Genomic DNA, 24,821 nt, shown 5'->3' on the forward strand with positions numbered 1-24,821 from the left:
TTTAATTCAGTTTCAGAAAAAGCTGTCACATGAATTTGGATTAGAAAACATGACAACAAGAGGCTTGGTTTTTTCTGGAAATGCAAGGAAGAGAAATAACCCTTAATAGGTTCAATGGTAATTTTCTGGATTTTCTCTTGCATCAAAAGCTATATATCTTCTTCTCCCCAAAGCATGTGCTCCAAGAGCCAATTTACTCTCTTTATCTCCCTCTAGCCAGGGTGGGCTAATTCCCCTCCACACCCACCCCTTTTCTTTCAGTCACACTGTGTGGGTGTTAAAGACCCTGGGCTCTGGTATAGCTGGGAAATCGTCAGGCCTTTTCCTAGGTCCCACATCAAGTGTCGGATCCCCTTCCAGGTGTGATACATGAAAGGGAAGACGAGGACAAACTTGGCTGTGTGGATCAGCGCTGGCCCCAAACACAGGGACTTCACAAGTTCCAAATGAGACTCAAAGCTCCCAGGGACCAAGAGGGCCGACAAACCAAAAAGAGAAACCCCTGCACTCAAGGCAATACCAGTGCCATGGTGGCAAATGGACATCGCCATGGGAAGAGACCAGCTGTAGATAGTGATATGGGGAGACAAAGGACGGTTTGAACTAGTGTTCTTATTCCAGAACCTCTCCATCTCTTCTTTGGTTGTGGTTCCCAAAGGGACAGCGTTTCTGATACAGAGCTGAGGACTAAGGTGGGCACGGAGGCAATGACGGCCAACATGTCTCAACAAGAGCGCAGCCATCTTGGATTCCGGCCTGGTGGGGAGTCTCCAATAAAGAGCTTTAAAAAAAAAAAAGAGCCCCTTTTACTGGAGAAATTCATTCTTATTTCCCACAAAGTTTCCCATGCAGAGCTATGTCATGGTGAAGATTACTACTGAAGATTTTGTACAAGGAAATACATAGTGATGCTGGAGAAGCTAGCAATATTGGTGTCCAAGAAAGGAGGCTTATACTGACATCTTTAGGAAACGTGGCTTAATGTGCCAGAGAACTCACTCAGCCTGGAAGCCACTGATTCTACCACAAAGCCCTAGACCCTGTGGCTTGTACTGCTGGTCCCACTGGGAGCGACTCTGGATGCTGCCAGTAACACTGGGACTATTACAGTAACACTGGTGCTACTGATCCCAGCTGTCACTACTGCCAGAGACCATTCTCCACCGGCCCTGCTTCATTGCATTGCTAGCTCTCAATTTAAAGTTCCTGGTAGATGCATACAGCTGTCAGAGCCTATACTAAGTGCCCATGCAATAGTTACAAGAGGCCCTAGAAAGAACGTATCTTGTGTTTTCAGTTTCTATATCACAATGTGAATTTTGTCTCTCACCCAAACATATAAGGAGGTAATACATGTACCATATGTAAGAAGGTGGTTCAGATGCTGGGTGAGTGAAAAGATTGAGAAATGTCCCACTGATGGGGAGACAGTTCATGTCCATGCCAAAAGGAGCAGCGGCATTAATGCCATGGGAATGACCAAGTCAACTGCCAAGGCTCTGGTTGTGATCCATGTTGGTGAAGATGGTAGGAGTAACACTAATACCAAGGGGAATGCGTGGACCACCAAGGAATTCTCACAGGGAGCAGAGGGGCTTTGAAATGCAAGGGAACCAACATCATTGAACATGTTCCAGCTCCTGTGCCAGGTATCCACCTTGGGCCAGAGCTCCAGGAATTCCATTGGTGGGTCCCAGAGAGAGGCATTAGTGATTTTATCTATACTTTCCCAGGCTTCTGTGAAAGACAGGGGGAAAACCAAGACACGCTAAAACTGGGCTTCATGCAGGAAGGTGTCTCTAACCCCCCTAAAATTATTTGCTAAATTGTTGATATGTTTGAGTAGAGGACCCACAGTTTTCATCAGATTCTCAAAGGAGTCCATGACTAAGCTGCCAGAAGAATCTATTCAATTAAATAAGGGAAATAACACCAACAATCATAAGATCTGTCTGAACATTATTCTGTGGAACTATTGCATTCTGGAAAAACCCAAGTCAGTGCTAAGGAAGAGTGCTGAGAGTATAGCATGGCTCATCTCATGTGCATCACTTGCATATCATAGCTGAAGCTTGTATAAAGGAAAATAGTATATCACAAAATATCTTTCTGATCAAATGAATACAAATTTTCAACTTCTTAAATGTCAATATAGAACACATAATGAAAATAAATTTTCTCAAAGTCAAATTTGAAACCATATAGTTCCTTTGCCTTCCATGTACATTTAGATTATCAGTTGTATGTAAATGTTGTAGAGATTGAGATTTGTCCCTAATATCCATTCTCCTCTTCTTTGTATTAGTAATAAAAATCTTTGGTTTTCAGTTGAGCACATGGCTGCCCAGATGGAGACTCCATTTCCCAGGCTTCCTTGCAGCTAGGCATGCACATGTGACTAAGTTCTGGCCAGTGGCATGTGAGCAGAAGTGTTGTGCCTTGCCTCTTTCCTTTCCTCTCCTCTCTCCCCATTGGCTAAAAATTGGCAACTTTTAAAATAGTTTCCTAGTGCCTTAAAGGCACCCTCCTTTTTGTTGTTTCATTAGAGAGAAATAAACTTCAATGTTTTTTAATCCACTGCATTTGGGGGCTTCCATATTACAGCAGCTCAGTCTACATCCTTGTTAATACATGTATATATGAGTACATATTCAGACTATATAATTTAGAGTTCTCACCAGAAACACTGAGTTAGCTTTCTTTTATTTAATAATTGAAGAAAACATGTTCTCCAACTGTGTTCTCGGAAATGTGTGCTCAGTAGGCTTTAGTATTAGATTAAATTAAGTTTTAGACTGTGAATTTACTATTAAAATGAATGGAGTATTTAGCCTTTGCAAATATGGGTAATGAAGAGAATGCCTCAGTATATAAACTAGTCCTTGGGAATAAATAGAAATTACATGGTTTCAAAAATGTGCTAGGTACCATTTGGTAAATTTCTACATCAAGGACTAAAATTATTGGTCAGAATTTCAAGTTGAGACATTGATTATTCAAGTGCAATTTACAAATCTGGCTGTCAATGAATATAATGAAAATGAGGTTAGGCTGTAAACTTGCTTCTATTCTAAACTATCTAATAGCACTGGTTCTCATCACCTGGTGCCCATCACCTGAGGAGTATTTTTTTTTAAAGCCTTTGCCCAGGCTCAATTCCAGGGAATCTGATTTAATTGGTCTAGGATTAGGCTTCAACACTGGTATTTTTAAAAAGTCCTCAGTAATTCCAAAGTATAGCCAGCATTGAGAACTCTGATATAATACAGTAGTTATTTCAGAAAACTTTTGGCCATTCTTTGGTTCCAGGCATAGGTCTCATTTTGGAAGTAAAACACTAATCAAATTCTGACCCTATTTAATATGATGAGTTGAATTCTTATGTCAGTTACACAGGCTTGTCTGCTTCCTCTGCCAACACATAAATGGGTCCAACAGTTGAGTGACTGGAGCATTTAGCTCTCAACAACTCCCGGACAGTGACTAGGTAAGATATAATCAGTCATCAGAAAAGAATGTGAGGATATTTTTGCTTTTTGGTAAACTGCCCACCCCAAGGCCAGTCAGAATACAGGAGCTCTGAGTTTTACTCTAATTGCCTTTCTATCAGCAGCTGAATTGTCACCAAAATAAATCTTACTTAAGCTCATGAATGGTTTCCCTCTGTCCTTGCACCACAATATAACAGATGGACGATTATAGCAGGAGAAACATCTACAGACTGTAGGTCTGATGGTCAGACACACAAAACAGCCTGGTTTTCCCTTTTTTGGCACTGATCATAACTATTATTTTAAGGAACAGAATATAAATGTAGTGTTTGGTTAGAAACCTTATTGTGTAACTGATATGAAAGAGACCATTACCACCCTTTTATGTAACACAAGTCATTCTTTATGAATTGTACGTCTAGCAGATTGTCTGGAAGTCCCCCGTGGGGAAGAAAGGATCTAGCAGAAGGGAGGGTACAGGAAGTCTGTCTGGGACACTGTTGTTGGGACCACATCCACCCCCACCCCACACAGAACTTCAAAGCTGTCTCATCTCCTTCCTGGAGTGGGTGTTTCCCTACCCTCAACGTTTCTTCCCCTGCACAGTAAACACCAAGCTATATAGCAATAAATAGGGGTTTTACATAGGTAGAGAAAGGACAAGCTCTGCTATGCTTTAAAATGGTGACAATATTAGTAAGGGAAAGTTTTGTTTGTCCTTTAGATGTTCCACTCTGAGGATGGACCTCAGAGTACACTCTCCTTTATCCTGCCTTATTCAGGACTTGAAGGATATAAATTACTCTCCCTACTTTTCTCTGTTTCAGCTTCACTAAGAGGAAATTTGGAGTGAAATGACTCCAAGGGATGAAAAAAGAGTAAAATAATGGAGAGGATAGAGGAGAGGAGAAAAAGGAAGACAGAAGGGAGACCAGAGAGAAGGGACCCCTTATGCCCATGGGAATTGGATTCCATATGAGTTGATAAATGTCTTGAAAGGCAAAGTAAAGAACTGTTTTCACTGTCCTTCAGAAATTGTATGTGTGCTTAAAGGGGTAATAATTTTTTTTTCCTGGGAGTGGACTGCACCTTCCTGATTTCTCAAATATTAAGGAGAGGAGTAAGGGGAACACAGCAAGTCTGAAGGATTATGGTAACTTGAAAAATGGTCTGCATAGTCAGAAGCCAAAAGAATGTCCTATGCAAGAGAGGGAGACAGGATGCTTTGGACCTTGGCCAAAAGTAGGTTCATGTGGTTCAGAATCTGATAATAGAGCAGGGGAACCATAGAGAAGATGTAAATGTTTATTGTGCTCTAGAAGTTCACCCTAACATGATTTAAACATGAAGAGTTCCATCAGTGGATATATAGCTCGACCTCCTGGCCATCACTCTGTAAGCATGCATATCTTTTCCATAGTTGCAGTTACAGTGATTTTTAATTTTCTCACTTAGCATATTTTTTGAATGTTTTACAGTTTCAAATTATATCTTTCTTCTTTTTTCTTTTTACTATTTGAGATGAAGCAATGAACAACTTTATGCAACTATCACTTGCTACTTATCAACCCTAGATTGATTTTCCGCTTCAAATGCATCCATTACCAAGAACAGCAATGAAATTTTTTTCCCTCTGGCAAGACGCCTTCTAATTTAACTTCACATATTCTTCCAGTCTGAATGGAGAATCATATGTGTCTTTTTAACTTCCCTCTATTGCAATACATGTTCAACTAGGCTACAATTACTTGCTTTAATGTTGATAATTTAATGGCACCAACTAGAGTAAAAATGTAAATTACCCAAAGAGAAGAGCAATTCCTAAACTGCAGCCTTTCCAGAGTTCAAATCTGAGTCGTAATTTAATAGCATTATGACCTAAAAGATAAGAATTATCATTAAACACAATTGGAATTTATTTACATTTCTTTAAGAACAAGATTCTTTAAGAAAGCTTCAAATTCTGAAGATCAAGAATATTTGGAGTCCAGCTCTGTTACTTCTCTAACTCCCAGCAGGTGGCAGTGTTGCTCACTGTTGTAGTCCCTGAGAAGCCAGAAGAGTCTGGAAGGATGGATGGGTTAAGCAGAGGTGGATGGGTTAAGCTTGGACAGAAACACAGGCAGCTCTAGCATTAGAGCTAGATAATGAGTGTGATAAATTGACTTGGTGATGTAGATCATTTTGAACGGGCTTGGAAGGTGCACTAGGATTTTTGTGGTAGATTAGAATATAGGTCAGGAAAGAATTTAATTTAGATTTTATATTCTCAGATTAATAACTCAGTAAATTGCCTTCAATGTTGAAACAATTTTTTAGAACCAGCTCTAAACTGCCTTCCTTCTCTTGGCAGAAGCACATAGTGAATCTCATAACCCTAAAAAGAACCCAAGAGGCAACTTTCCTTCCAGGAGGATTAGGTCTATTTCTGACAATTTCCCCTATGCCCAATGCCGCAAACCATACCTGAATCATAAAGATATTTAGCACTCAGAGGAGATACTCATAGGGTCCCTTTAAATATTGAAAATATGTTGAAGTCAGGATTCAGTTCAAATATTCTACCTATTTCCTTGCATAAATACAGACAGCATGCAGAACCAAATTGAGTTCTTGATTAGAGTCCAATTTGGCTCTGTTGAACCAGTCACTTCTCTGAACCTCTGTATTTATTTTAGTTTATTTAAGAAACATTACCTACGTTACTGATACTAGACAACCAATAAGAGATAGAAAAGGATCGTAACTAGATAGACTGTGTGGATATACTACATGCTCTATATATTCTCCTGAAGTTCAAGAAATAAATGATATTGTCACTGCTGCACTAAAAGATCTTGTGGATTAGCAGAGCAAAGACACTAAATTTTACAGAACTTCATCCAATGGTCTATTTCACTAAAAAGGCACTGAGCTATCTTGAGCAACTGACTTACCTCTACATCATCATTTCCTAGTTCACAGTCTGTAAAATCAAAGTGTGTGCCTTGCAAAATCTTGGCTAATATCTGGCAAGGGTTACTTGTCCAGCCCTCCTTCAATAAGCATTAAGTCCCTAGTAAGTTGGGGAGGGTTTGTTCCCAATATGCCTACATCCCTTTGGTTCAAAACCCTCTATCCTTCTCCTTCACGCTTTCGCTCCTCTGGGTTGTCTTATATCCTATGTCAGCTCCCTTGGAGGTGAGATTACTGACCTACACCTAAGTCCCCTGTTTTTCCTTTAGACTTCTCTTCCACTTTCTGCCCTGTCCGTGCCCATCCTATACAGTGTATTTATTTTGTTGTTGCCACAGGAAATACTTGGGGACAGAGGTCATTTTTAATTATCTGAAGGGATAATTTAGAAGCAGAAATATAAAATCTCTGAGTGTATAAGTTATCTATTGCTGAGTGACAGATCACCTCCAAAATGTAGTGATTTACAGGAGATGGAACTTGACGGAGACAGAACTCGACGGAAAATAATAATCTTTTAGGTTTGGAATGTCCTTATTCACAAAGGAACCGCAAAGGTCTTTGAGATCGGAAAAGATGGCGGCGAAGTAGAGGGACGTGGAATGCATCCCTCTCCACAGATGCATTGGGAACGCACCAAAAGACGCAATAAATCCCACAGAGAACCAACTGAACACCAGCAGACGACCTCGGACACCAGAAAGAACCGCAAGGATCCCGACATAACCGAGTGTAAAGCAATTATATTCCAATAAAAACAAAAACAAAAACAAAATGTAGTGATTTACAACAAAATCATTATTATCTAGCAATTTCTATGGGTCATGAACCTCGGCTTGGTTTAGCTGGGTCTTCTCTTTTGGGGGCTCTCACGGGCTGCAGTAAAGGTATGTTGCGATCATCTCAAGTCTCAACTGGGGAAGGATCTGCTTCAAGCTCAGCTGTGTGTGGGTTGGTAGTTTTCAGTCCCTCACAGGTTGTTGTATGAAAGTCTCAGCTCCTCGCTGGCTGGTGGCTGGGGTTCACCCTCAGTTCTTTGCCGTGCAGGCCTCTCTAGGGAGCAGCTCATAAACTGGCAGTTGGCTTCCATTAGAGAGTGCAAGTGAGAAAGAGTGAGTAAGATAAAATCCACAGTCTCAGAACCTAATCTCAGAAGTGATATACCCATCACTTTTGCTGTAGTGTGTGTGTCGAAAGCAGGCCACTTGATCTGGTTCACACTTAAGGGGAGAGGAGTATACGAGACCACGAATATCAGAAGGTAAGTTTTACTGGGGCCATCTTAGAGAATTCTGCCCTACACCTAGCACATGCTACAAAATGACTAAGAATAAAGGAGGTTACAATTCTAATGGGATGTTTGAGAAATTGTATTTAGAGAGAAATTGCATATTCCTATTTTTGTGTCCATATGTGTATACATTCATGTACTTAGGTAGGGAAAAGCAAGCTGTATTCAGCAGGCAGTAGAGAGCATACAACCAACATTCCAAATTGTATGCCCTCTGTATTTTGCTTCCCTCCTAGATCTCTGCCCTCCCTCTCCTTACTCTTAGAGATGACTTTTTCTTCTACTCTGCAGAGAAAATAGAAACCAGCAAAATCTCCCTCATCTCTCAATCCCCGCATCTACAAGCATCATCACTACCCCCATCTTTATCCTTATTGTCACCCCTCTGATTCAAGAGCTGCACACATTTTGTCCAAGGCTCAGCCAGCTATCTGGGCCCTATCCCTTCCACATTCTCAAGAACCACATTTCAATTTTTTCCCCTGTTCCTATCTCCTGGTTCTTCCCTATGAGCACAGACATATGTTCAAAATTTTAAAACATCTTAAGTAGAGCGGAAGTCAATTTTTCCTCTGCCCTGAGTAACTTTTTGGCTAGTACCTTCTTTCACCCCATCCCTTTACAACCAAGATTTTTTTTTTTAACTTTTGGCTGCATTGGGTCTTTATTGCTGCATGTGGGCTTTTGCTAGTTGTGGTGGCAGGGGCTACTCTTCATTGCAGTGCACGGGCTTCTCTTGTGGCAGACCATGGGCTCTAGGTGCATGGGCTTCATTAGTTGTGGCCCATGGGCTCAGCAGTTGTGGCTCACGGGCTCTGAAGCACAGGCTCAGTAGTTGTGGTGCACGGGCTTAGTTGCTCTGTGGCATGTGGGATCTTCCTGGACCAGGACTCGAAGCCGTGTCCCCTGCATTGGCAGGAAGATTCTTAACCACTGCTCCACCAGGGAAGTCCTGCAACCAAAATTGCTGAAACAATCATTACTTTCTGTCTTCATTTTTTTCAACTTCCATTCACTCATCAACTCACTGCAGTCCCATCTGTACACAGCTTCCATCTTTAACAACAACAACAACAACAACAACAACAAAATTACCTCTTACTCCCATGTACTCCACCAACTAATCATTCCTTTGTTCCTCTTTGCAACAAAACTCCCCCCTATTTCAAAATCCTCTTTTAAACTTGCCCTACACAGGGTGTTGCCTCTCACACTGAAAGCTCTTGTCAAAGTCACCGATGACGTTAAATCCAACCATCAGTTCTCATTCTTCAACCTGATGAACTTAATGGCAGCGTTTGACAGGGCTGATCACCATCACCCTCTTGCTCTATTTTCTGCACTTGATTTTAAGGATACTACACACATTTGGTTTATCCTCTACCTCAATGACCACTTTCTCTAAGTGCTTTTGTTGGTTCCTCCTCTTTCTCCCCAATCTCTATTCTTCAAGGTCCCAGCACTCAGTCCTTAGTCCTAGTCTCCTCCGCATCGTCCCTTGAGGAACTCAGCCTGTCTATGGCTTTAAACACCATGAATGTGGCCACAGCTTTTGCATTTATATCCACAGTCCAGACCCCTCCTCTGGATCTGTAATTGTATACCCAACGGCTCATGCCCCATCTCCACCAAGATATAAAACAGCATATCAACTTAACCTGCCCCAAACTGAGCTCCTGATTACTGTCCGCATTCTCCCCAGCTCAGTTGATGGCATCTCCATTTTTCCAGTTCCTCAGGTTGAAAATGTTGGTTTCTTTCTTTATCTCAAAACTCTTCAGATCCATCAGAAAATCCTGCTGGCGTTATCTTGTGAAAATATCTAGAAACTGCTTACTCCTCACCACTTTTGCCACCTGGCCTGATCACCAGCATCTCTCACCTGGCAATTGTAGTAGCTTCCCAACTAACGTCCTTCCTTCCATCTTTGCTCCCATGCCCCCCACCGCAAGTCTGTTCTCCTCACAGCATTCATAGTAAACCTTTAAAAAAGAATCACGTCATGCCATTCCTCTTTTCAAAATCCTCCAGCGGCCCGCCATTTTACATAAAGTCAAAGTCAAAGTCCTTACAAAAGCCCACAAGGTCTTAGAATACCTGAACTCTTCAACCTCACTTCTCATTACTTTCTCCTCTCTCATGCTACTCCAGCCATGCTGGTCTCCTCATTACTTCTCAAGCATGTCAAGCACGTTTGCAACCTTTCCATGAGATACTCCTCTGTCTGAAATGCTCTTCCCCAGATATCCTCATGGCTCACCCCCTCATTTCTTTCAAGTGTCTGCTTAAATGTCACCTTCTCCAGGAGACCTACCCAGATCATCCTTCTCTATGCCCTCCTGTCGGCATCTCTACCTTCTTACCCTATCTTATTTTTTCTTCTGTGAAGTTTTACCTGAACTTCTTTTTCAAGGAAAGTTAAATGTTCCTTCTGTTTACTCTTATAGTATTGTAAACTCTATTGGAACTGCTGTTTACATACGTCTATCCTTCTAGGCCTTTAGTGCAATAATAATGTCTTCCTTGTCATTGTACCCACTACCCAACACAGTGCTTGATCTATAATAGGAGACCTTTTAATGTCAGAGTAAAGAAAGAAGAAAGGGAACACCACATACTTTAGAAACCTATTGTGCCAGTTCAGCTTCTAGTCAAAAGGCTTCTTAAAGGGTATAAATTGGAAATAAATGGAAAAGGGCAACAGAATATTTATAGCAATTATTTAATTACAAGATTTCTTATGTCAAATCATTGTTCTTCCTTGTAAATCCTCAGTCCACCTCTTATAAAGGTAGGATGGTCAGTTGGTCAGCCATGGGTCTTAGTCGGGTCCTTAACTTTCTTACATGTGGGTAAACCTATCTTCCACCATTTAATTGCTGATCAGAGTATGTGGATCTCTCTTTAGTTCAGCAACACCAAATCTTTACCATTCAAGTTATTAGATTAGATCGTAAGAATATCAGCTGAATTCTCTGCTAATTCTTAACAATGGGTAAGTAGTTCATTAATTTTTTCTAAGTGTTTTACTTTTATTCTCCTTTCAAATAAGACCATGCATATCCTATGATCTTTGACTAGACTGTGTGACCTTCATTGAATAACTTTTACTGAATGCATTTGAGAAAGTTACATGAAATAGTTATCTGAGATGACACTCATTTATTACATTTATTGTAGATAATGTTGTGAAGGACATAATCTCCTGTGGTCCCCCTTATGTTGGTCCATAGAAAAATTACTTTGTTTGCATCACTAGGAAATGTAATGTCTCTTGGGCAGCTGATTTATTTTAAACTCATCCACTCTGTGAATCCTGTAACCAATGTTTTTCCTCCTTTTCAGCTCCCAGAAATTTTAGAGACATACTTGTGGTTCAACTTTAATAAGTGCATAATAATGTATGACTTGGATTTTTAATGTGCTAACCTTTCTGTTAGCTTCATTTTATTTTCCTATCCTATTTACTCTTCACTCAGATTTGCTCATCTATTTAATTTTTTCCCATTTGTGTGTTTCTGTAAGTTTTTGCAAATCGTTTTATAGTAACAAGACAGGGCTAAACTAAATTAAATAAAAATACAATTATCTCATTGGGCATCATGGTTCTTTTAGGGGGAAAATAATCCCCTGCAGACTTCCAGGTGAATATAGATTTTATCAGCAGCCAGCAATTGCAAATCACCTGAGGTAAAAATTTGTTTATCTGGAGTGTCACGGACCCGAAGTCTTCCCAGAATTTTGATATTTTACCTTCAAGAAAAATGATCATAAAAAGACGTGGTAAAGCATGTAAACTATGGCTATGTTCTTTACAAACTCTCTCACAAGTCCTACTGTACCAGCCAGATCACCAAGATGGCACTGAACTCACCCACTGTGATTTCCACCATCCTGTGAGGACAGCATGGGTTGTAATGCTGGATGACCCTTTGCTGTCTGGTGGAAATTCACTGTTACCATGGAGATGCACCATAGCAACTTGTTCTTCAGCTATTAGACTGCCCTGATTTTTAAAGAAATGAATGCTCCTAAAGCAAATGCTTTGACATGAACTCCATAGTTGGGATGCTTCCGATGTTTAGATTCCTGGATAAATGATCCTCTACATTACTTCTACAACTAATGAAATAACATTGACTGTACAATGCATTATTTTAGGTGATTTACATGTCTTTACATTTTTTAGTTTAATCATCACAATGAATCAGTGAGCTACTATTAGTTTCTTTATTACAGATTAAGAAATTGAGGTTCAAAGGGGAAAGGAATTTACTTTCATCTTACCTATTAACCTAAGAATAATGACATTGGGTATTACATTTCAGGTTACGTAACTCAAGAGATCATTTCTTTTCTACAACAGCACACTATTTCTCTTGACCCATTCAGGCTCCTTTTATCCTTTTGACATAATCTCGGATAATGGGAATATAGTGTGTGTGTGTGCATGCCTGTGTGCGTGTGCACACGAGTGCTTGTATGCTCACGTGTGGGTGTATATTTTGTACAGTGAATCAGTCAAGGCCCCAGCAGGTAGCAGATAGCTAGTTTACTCAAAAGAGGTTTAACTGAAAAAAATGTAGTGAAGAGATTACCTACAGAGTTTTGGGCAGGGCTAAGGATCCCAAAAGGATGGTAAGGTATCCAGGGACGAGTAAAAGTGGGACATGTTTTGTCAGTCTTAGGTTTGAAGGTTCCAAGGGAGAGAATTATGTTACCAGAGCCTAGTGAGATGCTGAGTCATGTAATTTATTTGTTCTTTATGGACTTGCTTACACTTGGTCTCATACACCATTTCCAGGTGATCATAGAATGGCATTATCCAAGTCCAACTTTACGATTTGTGGAACAGATAAGTTCATGACAGTAAAAACAGGTTGCATGATTGATTGCTGTGTCAGACTAAGGCAATCAATCTCTTCCAGTTCTAGGGGCAAACCAGAACCTACCTTTCAAAGGCTGCTGTCACCAAATGAATGTCCTGGGAGGAAAGGGTCCACCAGTTCCTCTGGAGGATATCATTAGAGAGTGGGTGAGCAGATTAAATATAATAGGTTTTTCCAATATTCTCACATCCTTAAGCCTTGTTCTTCTTTCTCTACAGTATGCCAGAATTTCTCAGCCATATTGGCTATCAGTTACCATTGAGTCAAGGTTTCATTGAACAATTCAGCAAATTCTTGGCACCATTGCCAAGTGCTTGAAGCGACACATTAAGTCCAATTTGCAGGGATGTGCACCCCCATTGATGAATTTGGTCCAATCCAATGTCCATTTCATTCTCTTTAACACCCTTGGAAACCACTCCCATGCAAGGTCTCCAGAATCATTGCTACACATTAGTCAGACCCTACAATTCTTCAGTGTCCATGCTAGCTCCTCCTGGAGGAGAGGGGCTCTATCAGGTTATGCCGGGATCTGCTGTGGGTCTGGAAGCAAGAGGGTGTAGGGTGGATCCTGAGGAGACTCAGTCCCTCATCTTGAAGGAAAATGCCATAGGTAAAGTTTTTGAAATTGTTTTATGCAGGGGATCTCTGTTCTCTTAGAGAAAGTGAAAGGTTGCTTTTTTAAAAAATATTTGTTGGAATATAGTTGATTTACAATATTGTGTTAGTTTCTGCTGCACAGCAAAGTGAATCAGTTATACATATACATATATCCACTCTTTTTTAGCTTCTTTTCCCATATAGGTCATTACAGAGTATTGAGTAGAGTTCCCTGTGTTATACAGTAGGTCCTTATTAGTTGTCTCTTTAAATATAGTATTGTGTATATGTCATTCCTAATCTCTCAATTTATCCTCCCCCCCCCCCCCACCTTTCCCCCTTAGTAACCATAAGTTTGTTTTTCACATCTGTGGCTCTATTTCTATCTTGTAAATAAGTTCACTTGTACCATTTTTTTAGATTCTACATACAGGCGATATCATATGATATTTGTCTTAGTCTGACTTACTTCACTCAGTATGACGATCTCTAGATCTGTCCATATTGCTACAAATGGCATTATTTTGGTCTTTTTTATGGCTGATATTTCATTGTATATATGTACACACCTTCTTTATCCATTCCTCTGTTAATGGACATTTAGGTTGCTTCCAAGTCCTGGCTATTGTAAATAGTGCTGCAATGAACATTGGGGTACATGTGTCTTTTAGAATTACGGTTTTCTCTAGATATATGCCCAGGAGTGGGATTGCTGGATCATATGGTAGCTCTATTGTTAGTTTTTTAAGGAACCTCCATACTGTTCTCCATAACAGTTGTACCAATTTACATTCCCACCAACAGTGCAGGAGGGTTCCCTTTTCTCCACACCCTCTCCAGCATTTATAGTTTGTAGATTTTTGAAAGGCTGCTTTAGTTGGCAAGGAAGATTCTGAGAGATTTGGTGGTTTTAGCATTCCAGCATGGTCTGTTCCTGCCCAAATGCTCTCATACTGTTTCAGAGTTCCACTTTTCCCCAACCAAGGCCTTTACCTTAGTGTGACTTAATATGATTGCTGTTTAATTGGTTTTGCAAACTCTGCAATATATATACAATCACGTCTTGGGTAAGATCCAGAGCTATGTCTTTCTTATGGCTACACAAGACAAAGATTTTATTTAAGGACATTATAGAGAAATATGGATTCTCCCTCTAAACCTTGATTTGGATGTTTAAGACTTTATCTTTTTTTTAAAAGCTTCCCAAGGCAGTCAGAAGTAGTTATATCACCCCCATAGATTTGTCATTATCATTGAAGCTGTAACAATACGCGTCCAAGCCTCGTTCTCTGCTTGTACTCTACCCCACGCTGCTGGTGGTGACGATTTGAGTTAACATAATGCCTTCGTATGCTCTGACTTACCTACGGCACATTTCCTCTTGCTAAGAAGATTGTCTAGGGCTCATGGCAACCAACCTAGAATCTACATTGGGGGTCTATTTCCTGGGGTCACGTGGGAACACGTCAGTCTGTGTTCAAGGAGGAAACAGATGGCACTTTTAAAAAGATGCCCTGAAGAAAACCTAATGAAAGGATAGTTTAGAGAGGTATGGGCAGGGGTAAAATACAACAAAGGATGGTGAGGCAGTTAGGTTTTTGCAACGGAGAAGTTGTTACCACTCATAGATCTGAAGGCTCAAGAGGATGAAATAGTGTTGCCAAGCCTGGGAAGAGGGGCTGGAAGAGAGGCTGCCTGATAGGTTTTGGCAACTACTGTCCAAACCACAGCAGGACAGGAAGGGAATGGGCAGATTAATACCCTGACCGCTCTCTCTTCCCACCAGGTAACCTCCTGGTATACTGCTTCCCTTTGGTCAAAATCAGATGGTAAGGGAGCAAGGTTGATGTGGAGACTATCAGTTATAGGCAACTCACCTCTCTTCCATTTCCAGGAATATAATTTTCATTATATATGTATATATAATACGTTTATATATAAATATGATGTAAACAATATCTTAGGCACACTCTCAAATTTCTAAACCTGTTTATATCAAAGTCTATTAAAGTGTTTTGGTTAAAAACCTGTAGTATTGACAGATAAATACGATTATGAAGGATGATACACAGTGAAGAGGTGGGAGACAGGACTAGAGAAAAATACACTTTAAAATGAGATTTTCTCCACTTACAACTCAATTAAATAGTCTGACTACAATCTGACCTTTTCACTTTAACTTCCTTAAGGGGAAAAGCTCAGGAGAACATTTGCCTATAAGTAATTACTTGAAAATAATGTTTTGACAATCATAAATCAATATAAAACAACTTGAAAGATTTCACATTGCACTTGAAATGCTCCTGTGTTTAAGGGAGTTAAGATATATTAGTTGGGGAAAAACATGTTTTGAAGTTGATACGCCTCTGGAAAACCCTTCAAGGACACCCTCTGTAATCCAACAAAACCACTTGTAACAATAGTAGTTATAACAGCTTATTGCAAGTACCTCTTTAAGCCTCTCATCTAAATATAGACCCATGCTGTTTTCCTTTAACCTTGACTGATACATTTTGATGAGGGGGAGACAAAGATTAATTTGGAAAAGATTAAAGAGAAAATGTACATCTGGTGTAGCCAGGCATCTCAGACAGATGAGGAAAACATGAACGTCTCTTTCATATTTCCACTTTGTACTTCTTTATAAATATAAAGATTACTTTTCACCTATAGCCAAATGAAGTGATGTCTATGAAAGGGACAGATTATTTGGGAAATTTGTGAATTGCATTTTGTTTTAACATTCAATACTTCAATATTTGTGGCACTACTTAAAACACTGATATTATCCCACCCAGTCATAATGTGAAAACACTGAGCATAAAAAATGTGTAAAAGAAATTCTGATAAAATTATTCTCACTTTGCTATTGAATTGTGTAAGTTTTATATATGTTTTGGGTATTAACCCCTTATCAGACACATGGTTAGCAAATATTTTCTCTCATTCTGTAGGTTGCCTTTTCAGTATACTGACTGTTTCCTTTGCTGTGCAGAAGCTCTCGTTTCATGTAGTCCCACTTGCTTATTTTTGTTTTTGTTGCCTGTGCTTTTTTTTTTAAATTTATTTATTTTATTGGCTGTGTTGGGTCTTCTTTGCTGCACATGGACTTTCTCTAGTTGCGGTGAGCGGGGCCTACTCTTCGTTGTGGTGCACGGGCTTCTCATTGCGGTGGCCCCTCTTGTTGCAGAGCACGGGCTCTAGGCGCATGGGCTTCAGTAGTTTTGGCACATGGGCTCAATAGTTGTGGCACACGGGCTTAGTTGCTCCGCAGCATGTGGTATCTTCCTGGGGCAGGGCTCAAACCTCTGTCCCCTGCATTGGCAGGCAGATCCTTACCCACTGCGCCACCTAGGAAGTCCTGTTGCCTGTGCTTTTGAGGTCTTATCCAAGACATCATTTCCAAGACTGATGTTAAGGAGATTACCGCCCCCCATCATTTCTTCCAGGAGTTTTATTGTTTCACATCATACATTTAAGTCTAATTCATTTTGAGTTAATTTTTGTGAGTGTTATAAGATAGGGGTCTAGTTTCGTTCTTTTGCATGTGACTATCCAGTTTTCCCAGCATGACTTATCGAAAAGACTATCTTTTCCCCATTGTGTGTTCTTGTTGCCCTTGCCAAAAATTAGTTGCCCATTTACCCATGGGTTTATTTCTGGGCCCTTTGTTGTATTCCACTAGTCTGTGTGCCTGTTTTTATGCCAAAGCTATACTGTTTTGATTGTTGTAGCTTTGCAATATAGTTTGAAATTAGGGAGTATGACGCCTCCAGCTTTACTTTTCTTTTTCAAGAGTGCTTTGGCTATTCGGAGTCTTTCGTGGTCTGACACAAATTTTAGGATTGTTTGTTCTGTTTTTGTGAAAAATGCCATTGGGACTTTGATAGAGAATTCCTTGACTCTGTAGATTGCTTTAGGTAATATGGACATTTTAACAATATTAATTCTTTCAATCTATGGGCACAGAATATCTTTCCATTTATTCGTGCCATCTTTACTTTCTTTAGTGAATGTCCTATAGCTTTCAGTGTATAGGTCTTTCACCTCCTTGGTTAAATTTATTCCCAAGTATTTTATTATTTTTGATGCTATCATAAATGGTATACTTTGTCTGCTATTAATATAGCCATTCCAGATTTCTTATGCTTAGTGTTTCATGGTATATCTTGTTTTCCATCCTTTTACTTTTAACCTATGTCTTTATATTTGAAGAGAATCTCTTGAGAACAGCATATATTTGGATATTGCTTCTCTGCTTTTTAACTGGTTGTCTAGTACACCTACATTTAACATAATAACTGATGTGGTTAGGTTTAAGTCTACAGTCTTACTATTTGTTTTCTATTGCTCCCTCTATCTTTTTTCTTTTTCCATCTTTTCCTGTCTTCTTTTTTAATTGAGTATTTCTTAGTATTACATTTTAATCTCCTCTTTTGGCATATGATCTCACTGTTTTATTTCTTTAATGGGTCCTTTAGGGATTACTGTATGCATCCTTAGCCTATTACAGTGCACCTGGAGTTGATAGAATAACACTTCACATATAAAGTAAAAACCATGTATAAATGTATTTCCATTTCTCTCACCCATCTTTGTGCTATTTGTCATGTATCTTACTTCTACACATTACAAACTGCATTATTAATCATGTTTCAAATAATTTGTTTTCTTTTTAAAGAAGTTAAGGAAGTGGGAAAATGCTTAGTCTTCTTTATTCATTCATGTAGATTTGACCCTCTATCTGGTATAATTTCTCTTTAACCTGAATAAGTTTAGTTAACATTTCTGTAGTACAGGTCATAACTTTGGTTATCTGAAAATACCTTCATTGGATTTAAGTTTTGATGAAAAATTTTGTTTGATTTAAATTCTAAATTCTTAGTTTACTTCTTATTTAGCATTTTAAAACTGCCATTTCATTGTTTCCTGGCTTGCATTGTTTCTGATGAGAATGCAGTGGTTATTCTATTGTTACTTTCCTGTATGTAATATTTCTTTTTCTTCTGAATGTTTTGAAATTTTTATTTTTAATTTGCCTTAAAGCAATTGTACTACAATATGCCTAGATGTGGTTTTCTTTGTGTTTATCCTGTTTGTGGTTCATTCCTCCCTCATGGCCAGAATGAGAAGTTGGAATTTTCAAAACTAAGTTTTAAAAATGTTCAGTTCTTGCTGAGGAGATGAATAGATGTCCTCAGGGACATTAATTATTTGGTGATGGACAATGTTCTCTGTGTTTTTTATTTTTTATTAAATTTGGGGATTTCTTTTACTATTATTTCTTTGAACTTTTTTTTTTTTTTCCTTCCAAAATTCTCTTCTACCTCTGGGACTTCTATTCTACAAATATTAGACGACTTTACCATACCCGGCAGGTCACTGAAGCTCTGTTCATTTTTTTTTTCCAGCCAATCTTTCTTTATTGGATGTGTTTCAGTTTGCAAAGTTTCTATTTACCTGTCTTCAAAATCTTTTCTTTTGCAGTATCCAAACTGCTGTTTAGCCCAATTCAGCAAATATCTTTAAGTGTCAGATATTTTTTAGTTCTACAATTTTCATTTCCTTTCCTGTCTCTCTTTTAGTTTCCATTTATTTACTGAGATCCCACATCTGTTTACTCATTTATTTATCTTTGTCTTTAGATTTTTGGCCATTTTTTTAAGAGTTGTCTGAAGTCCTCGTCTGCTAATTCTGACATGCCTGTCATCTTTGGGTCTGTTTCTGCTGCCTTCTTCCCCTCTGATTTTGGTCATAGTTCTCTGATCCTTCAAGTGCCTAGTAATTTTTTAATTTTCATGCTGGACAATGGAATGCTATATTGTTGAGATTCTGGATTTGCCTTCCTATAGAAAATGTTGGGTTTTATTCTGGCAGAGAATTAATTTACTGGCAGCTCAGCATGTTTTTCCTGAGGCTTGGGTTTAAACTTCGTTAGAGTGGGGCCAGCGTATCCCTAAAGCTAGGGCTGGAGGAGTCTTCCTCCTAAACCATGACGCTTCTGGGGCCTCAGCCCCGGCTTGTTGGCATTCATTTCACTGTGTCCCAGCACTATGTATTCTCTGGGATTTCCATTCAGCTCACAGTCCCAAAGTAGCCACTCCTTACTAGGCCTCTCTGAGTTTGACCAAATGTACACACAGGTACTCAGTCAAATATTCAAGAGGACAGTGATGCATATTTCTGGGGCGCTTCTCTTCTAAGCGCTCTTATTTCTGGTGCCCTGAGATGCAAATCCCAGCTGCTTCAGTAGTCCCAAACTTCAATCTCTGTGTCATATGGATGGCAAGACTGCTGCTCTCTGTTCAGGCTCCATTTCCCTGGGCCACAATTTGGAAATTGCATTCAGTAAATCAGAGTGAACTTGGTGTTCACCTGGGTTTTGTGTCTCTCAGGGATCATAGCCCCAAGCTGTCCGTTAACCAAGGCCTGAGAAGAACTGCTTCATGAGTTTTGCCTGTTTGTTTGTTTTCCAGTTTCAAAGTTGTTAATCCTAGGAGAGTAAATCTAATACCTGTTCCTTCAATTATGGCTAGAGCTGGAAGTCAGGATTTTCAGAACTCAGTTCATTTCTTGCTCAGTAAATGATTGAATGTCCTCCAAAACATTAGTTATTTGGTGACTGGAAAATATCCCCTAATCACAAAAACACATATTTATTGTGCCAGGCCTTATACTAAATGCTTTACATACATTCTCTCATTCAAGCTTGCCAGTAAATCAATGAACTATGGGTATTCCTATTAACTTCATTTTAGAGATGAAGAAAATAAAATTTAGAATGTAACAAAGAATTGCCCGAGAACCTATATCTGGTGAATGGTAGCTCCAAGAATTGACTAGGTTAGTAGCTACAGGGCCAAACTCTGAAAATCATGCTGGCTTGATTATTCTATTCCTAAACAAACTTATATAATCAAAGCTGTTCAGTGAAAGTTGTTTATTTGCTTTCCATAAGGAAAAATCTCTACTACCTTTGAAATGCCTAATGGATGTATGTAATAGTTCTAAAAACATCTTTATTATAACTCCAAATATTCGAGAGTGGGGAAACCAAAACTCCTGCATTTGATTTTTTTCTTTTTCCTAAAGGAAAATAAATTGATTTCATTGAACAGGAATAAGAAGAAAGGAAGATCAGTGCAGCTGTTTACTTGTCAAAAAAAGCACATATATGTATTTTTTAAATTAATTTTATTTTTTAAAGCAGTTTTAGGCTCACAGAAAAATTGAGCATAAAATATAGAGTTCCCACATACCCGCTCCTGCCACACAAGTGTTGTAGGAAGGGGGACCCCTTCCAGGGCCTGAGAACAGGCTCTTGTCTAACACTCAGAATGAATTGTCCAAGGAGACACACGTGCTGACAAAGCAAGAGACTTTACTGGGAAGGGGCGCCTGGCGGAGAGCAGCAGGGTAAGGGAACCCAGGAGAACAGCTCTGCCATGTGGCTCGCAGTCTCAGGTTTTATGATAATGGGGTTAGTTTCCCGGTTGTCTCTGGCCAGTCATCCTGCTTGGTCCTTATTTGGTGACTCAGTGTCCTTCCTGGTGGCGCACATCTCTTAGCCAAGATGGATTCCAGAGTGAGGGCTTCTGGGAATTTGGTCATCTCCTCCCTCTTTTGGCCTCCTCCCGAATTCTCCCAGTTAGTTTTCAGCGTCAGCACCATTCTCCTTATCAGGAGCGCCTGTTGTGAGACAACTCAGGCAGGTGGGCCTGGCCAAGGCGGGTGGTTTCTGTCAGGGGTTCCCTAACACAAGCAGCCTTCCCCCAGCGTCAACGTCCTGCATCACAGTGGTACATTTGTTACCATGCATGAACCCACACTGATACGACATTGTCATGCAAAGTCCACAGTTTGCAGTTGGGTTCACTCTTTGTGTTGTACATTCTGTGAGTTTTGACAAATGTATAATAACATATATCTATCATAGTATCATGATTTTCTAAATTAGTGAAAAATAAAAGCAAGTAGCTCAGTGCCTAAGCTCATAGAAGGTTCACTTTTAACTTACACTGAGAGCCATGTGGAAACTCCATTATTGAGCAAAACGGTGAAGGTGACTGTAATCTTTGACAGAGGTTATTTGAAAACTGAGGAAACTGTGTGAAAACACTCAGTGAGTATTGAACAGGCTGCTAATGACAGACCTATTATGATTGCTATGTGCTCTGGCTTCCAGTAAGTTGTTCCATTAGTAAAAACAAGAAAACCAGCAGAAAATAGGCTTTTTTCATTGCTGGGCCCAATGGCTTCTTGTTTTGTCTTACTATTTTATGCCTCCCTCCTAAGGCTTATTCTTTGATTCTTTTCTGTCTCAATAGACAGTGTTACCATTAACCCCAACTCCTCATTTTGCAACTACAATCACATTTTCTTTCTCCCTCTTTTTTGCCCTCTGTATATAATTGATTACCACATCCTGTGGACTTTGTCTTCAATCCAACCCTCTTCTCCCTCTCATACTACCATTAACTATTCTCACTACCTAATAATCAATTAACCATTTTCCCCACCAGCGATCTCCCCCCATTCCAGTTCCTATTCCAGACTGGTGTTTGTGAGAATGTAGGTTCACCTTATTTGATCAGGATATGAAAAACAGTGGTCTACAAGACAGAAGTTTATTTTTGTTTTATATAAATTCCTGGCTTGTATGGGAACTCCATTCTGCAAAGCTGCCAGAGATCCAGAGTCCTGGTGGATCGACGACCCTTTGGATTTTCCTCCTCTGCATCACCTGAGAGGGCTCACTTTCTTGCCCTGACTCTAATTTGTGGGAAGGGAAGAGTACCCCTCCGCCCTTTTAAAGGCATTCTCCATAAGCAGCACACTTCACATAAACCCCAGAGCCTAGTCAGGTGCCCACTGTGCGGTTCAGTGGGGGCTGGGAAATGGATTTTATTCCGGGTGCCCATGGACCCAGCAACGTTCAGGAGTTCTGTTATTATAATAGAAAGGAAAAGAGATATTAGATACAGTTAGTAATCTCCACCGTAGCACTCTTGCTAATTAGTGGGTATAAATTTTAGTATACAGACTCAGGGAAATATCACATTTTACTCTTCATCTAAATTACATGCCAAGCCTCCATCAGGTTGGGCTTGTGAAATAGTCAAAAGAAATTTTATTTTACATTGGAGCATCGTTGATTAACAATGTTGTGTTAGTTTCAGGTGTACAGCAAAGTGATTCAGTTATACATATGCATGTATTTATTCTTTCTCAAGTTCTTTTCCCATTTAGGTTATTACAGAATACTGAGCAGCATTCCCTGTGCTCTGCAGTAGGTCCTTATTGCTTATCCATTTTAAATATAGCAGTGTGTACATGTCAATCCCAAACTCCCAATCTATCCCTCCCCTCCTTTCCCCCCTGGTAACCATAGGTTATTTCTCTAAGTCTGTGAGTCTGTTTCTGTTTTGTAAATAAGTTCATTTGTATCATTTTTTTTTTGATTCTGCATGTAAGCAATATCATATGATATTTGTCTTTCTCTGTCTAGCTTACTTCATTTAATATGATAATCTCTAGGTGTTTGCATGTTGCCGCAAATGGCATTATTTCATTCTTTTTTATGGTTAATATTTCTCTGTCTCTCTCTCTCTCTATATATATATATATACCACACCTTCTTTATCCATTCATCTGTTGATGGGCATTTAGGTTGCTTCCATGTCTTGGCTATTGTAAATAGTGCTGCAGTGAACATTGGGGTGCGTGTATCCTTTTGAACCATATTTTGCTCCGGATATACGCCCAAGAGTGGGATTGCTGGATCAGATGGTAGCTCTGTTTTTAGTTTCTTAAGGAACCTCCATACCATTCTCCATAGTGGCTGTATCAATTTACATTCCCACCAACAGTGTACGAGGGTTCCCTTTTCCCCACACCCTCTCCAGCATTTATTGTTTGTAGATTTTTTTTATGATGATCTTTCTGACTAGTGTGAGGTGATAGCTCATTGTAGTTTTTGATCTGCATTTCTCTAATAATTAGCGATGTTGAGCATCTTTTCATGTGCCTCTTGGCCACCTGATGTCTTCTTTGGAGAAATGTCTATTTAGGTCTTCTGCCCATTTTCTGATTGGGTTGCTTGTTTTCTTGATACTGAGCCGCATGAGCTGTTTGTAAATTTTGGAGACTAATTTCTCGTTGGTCGCATCATTTGCAAATATTCAACCTCACTCATTTTTAGCACATACTTCCTTGACCAGGTTTGCACCAAGTGTTTGGGGATCTTATGTAATGCCAAATCTTGGGGGCAGTTCCCTCCAGTTGTCAGCCACGAGACCACACTGATTTCTGCACAGACTAACGTCCCAGCCTGTAGGGATTATTCAGTTTGATGCTCTGCTGTGCTGCTCCTTGCCTCCCTGGGCACATAGCATCCAATGAAGCTGGAGCCTCAAACCCAGGATCCAGCATCCCTGGTGCAATATATGGCCATTTATTCTGTACTGCTCCCAAACCCTCAGCCTCACTTTGGTCTCCAATCTGGGAGAGAAACTTTTTTTAGCCTTGGAAAAATCTCTCTTCTCTCTCTCCTTCTCTCTCATTTCCTAAGAGGCACCCTCCTCAAATGCCACCCTCTCAGTGGATTTAAGATTTTGAAAACAAAATCCAAGAAGCCACCTACAACCTTCCTCAAGGCAAGGAAGATGTGAACCTTTTGTCTCCCTGAATAGGGAATGAGAAAAGGGAAACTTACAGGTGAAAACATGAATTAACAATTGAAATTAAAATTCCACTGGAGTTATTTTCCTAAAATCAACTCAGATCCTGTCCTTTCACTGATTATAATTCTCCATTGTCTCCCTGATCCATCTCCCCACCCCCTGACATCCTAATCCCCCTTCAGTCAATACCATAACCCAGCAGGGGGACATGTCTCTTACAATTCAGATTCAACAAATGCACTTATAGACTTGTCTCATGCCAAGGTTAAAACTTCTCTATTTTACCTTGACACATTTTTGAGCCTTTCATACTTTCCATTCCTTCAGTTTGCTATCTCCTAAACATCCTGCTTTCCAACCTTTCATCATGAAAATTCCTGCCCACTCTTCAAGACTAGCTAAAATGCTGTTTCCTCCAGGAAGCTTCCCCTAGCATCCCTGGCACCTTGGGGTACTTCTTGGGTGCCTGAGCCTCTACAGTGTGCTCACGGACAATGGAGTCTCAGTAACCGAGATCCCCACCATCTTTTGGTCCAAAATTCACTTAAAACATACATTGTTACATGTCTGTTTCATGTACCAGATTGTGATTCCCTCCAGGGCAAGATGATATGTTATTCACAGATGTATACGTACCTAACAATATACATGGCACAAGAAATGTGCTCAGAAATGCTGTGTTAGATTCCTAGGGCTGCCAACAAATTACCACAAGCTGGGTACAACAGAAATTTATTCTCTAACAGTTCTGGAGGCCAGAAGTCTGAAATCAAGGTACACCCTCTGAAGGCTCTAGGGGAGAATCCTTGCTTGTCTTTTTGAGCCTCTGGCAGCTCCTGGAGTTCCTTGGCTTATGTCCGCATCACTTTAATCTCTACCTCCATCTTCACATGGCCTTCTCCTATTCTCTCTC

The 24,821-nt window shown here is 39.8% G+C and overlaps 1 protein-coding gene across 1 annotated transcript; it reads right to left on the minus strand.

Annotated features, from left to right (window-relative positions):
* Positions 1–257: 257 nt before the first annotated feature.
* Positions 258–751, minus strand: LOC130848454 (succinate dehydrogenase cytochrome b560 subunit, mitochondrial-like). The gene has a single exon (XM_057726933.1). It carries the CDS (start codon positions 741–743, stop codon positions 258–260), a length of 486 nt encoding a protein of 161 aa, XP_057582916.1. The 5' UTR covers positions 744–751.
* Positions 752–24,821: the final 24,070 nt, after the last annotated feature.

The sequence above is a fragment of the Hippopotamus amphibius genome, chromosome 3, assembly GCF_030028045.1.
Source record: "Hippopotamus amphibius kiboko isolate mHipAmp2 chromosome 3, mHipAmp2.hap2, whole genome shotgun sequence".
Classification (NCBI taxonomy): Eukaryota; Metazoa; Chordata; class Mammalia; order Artiodactyla; family Hippopotamidae; genus Hippopotamus; species Hippopotamus amphibius.

Excerpts from the sequence above, each read along its gene's own strand:
- LOC130848454 (XM_057726933.1), bottom strand. The coding sequence starts at position 743 with ATGGCTGCGCTCTTGTTGAGACATGTTGGCCGTCATTGCCTCCGTGCC.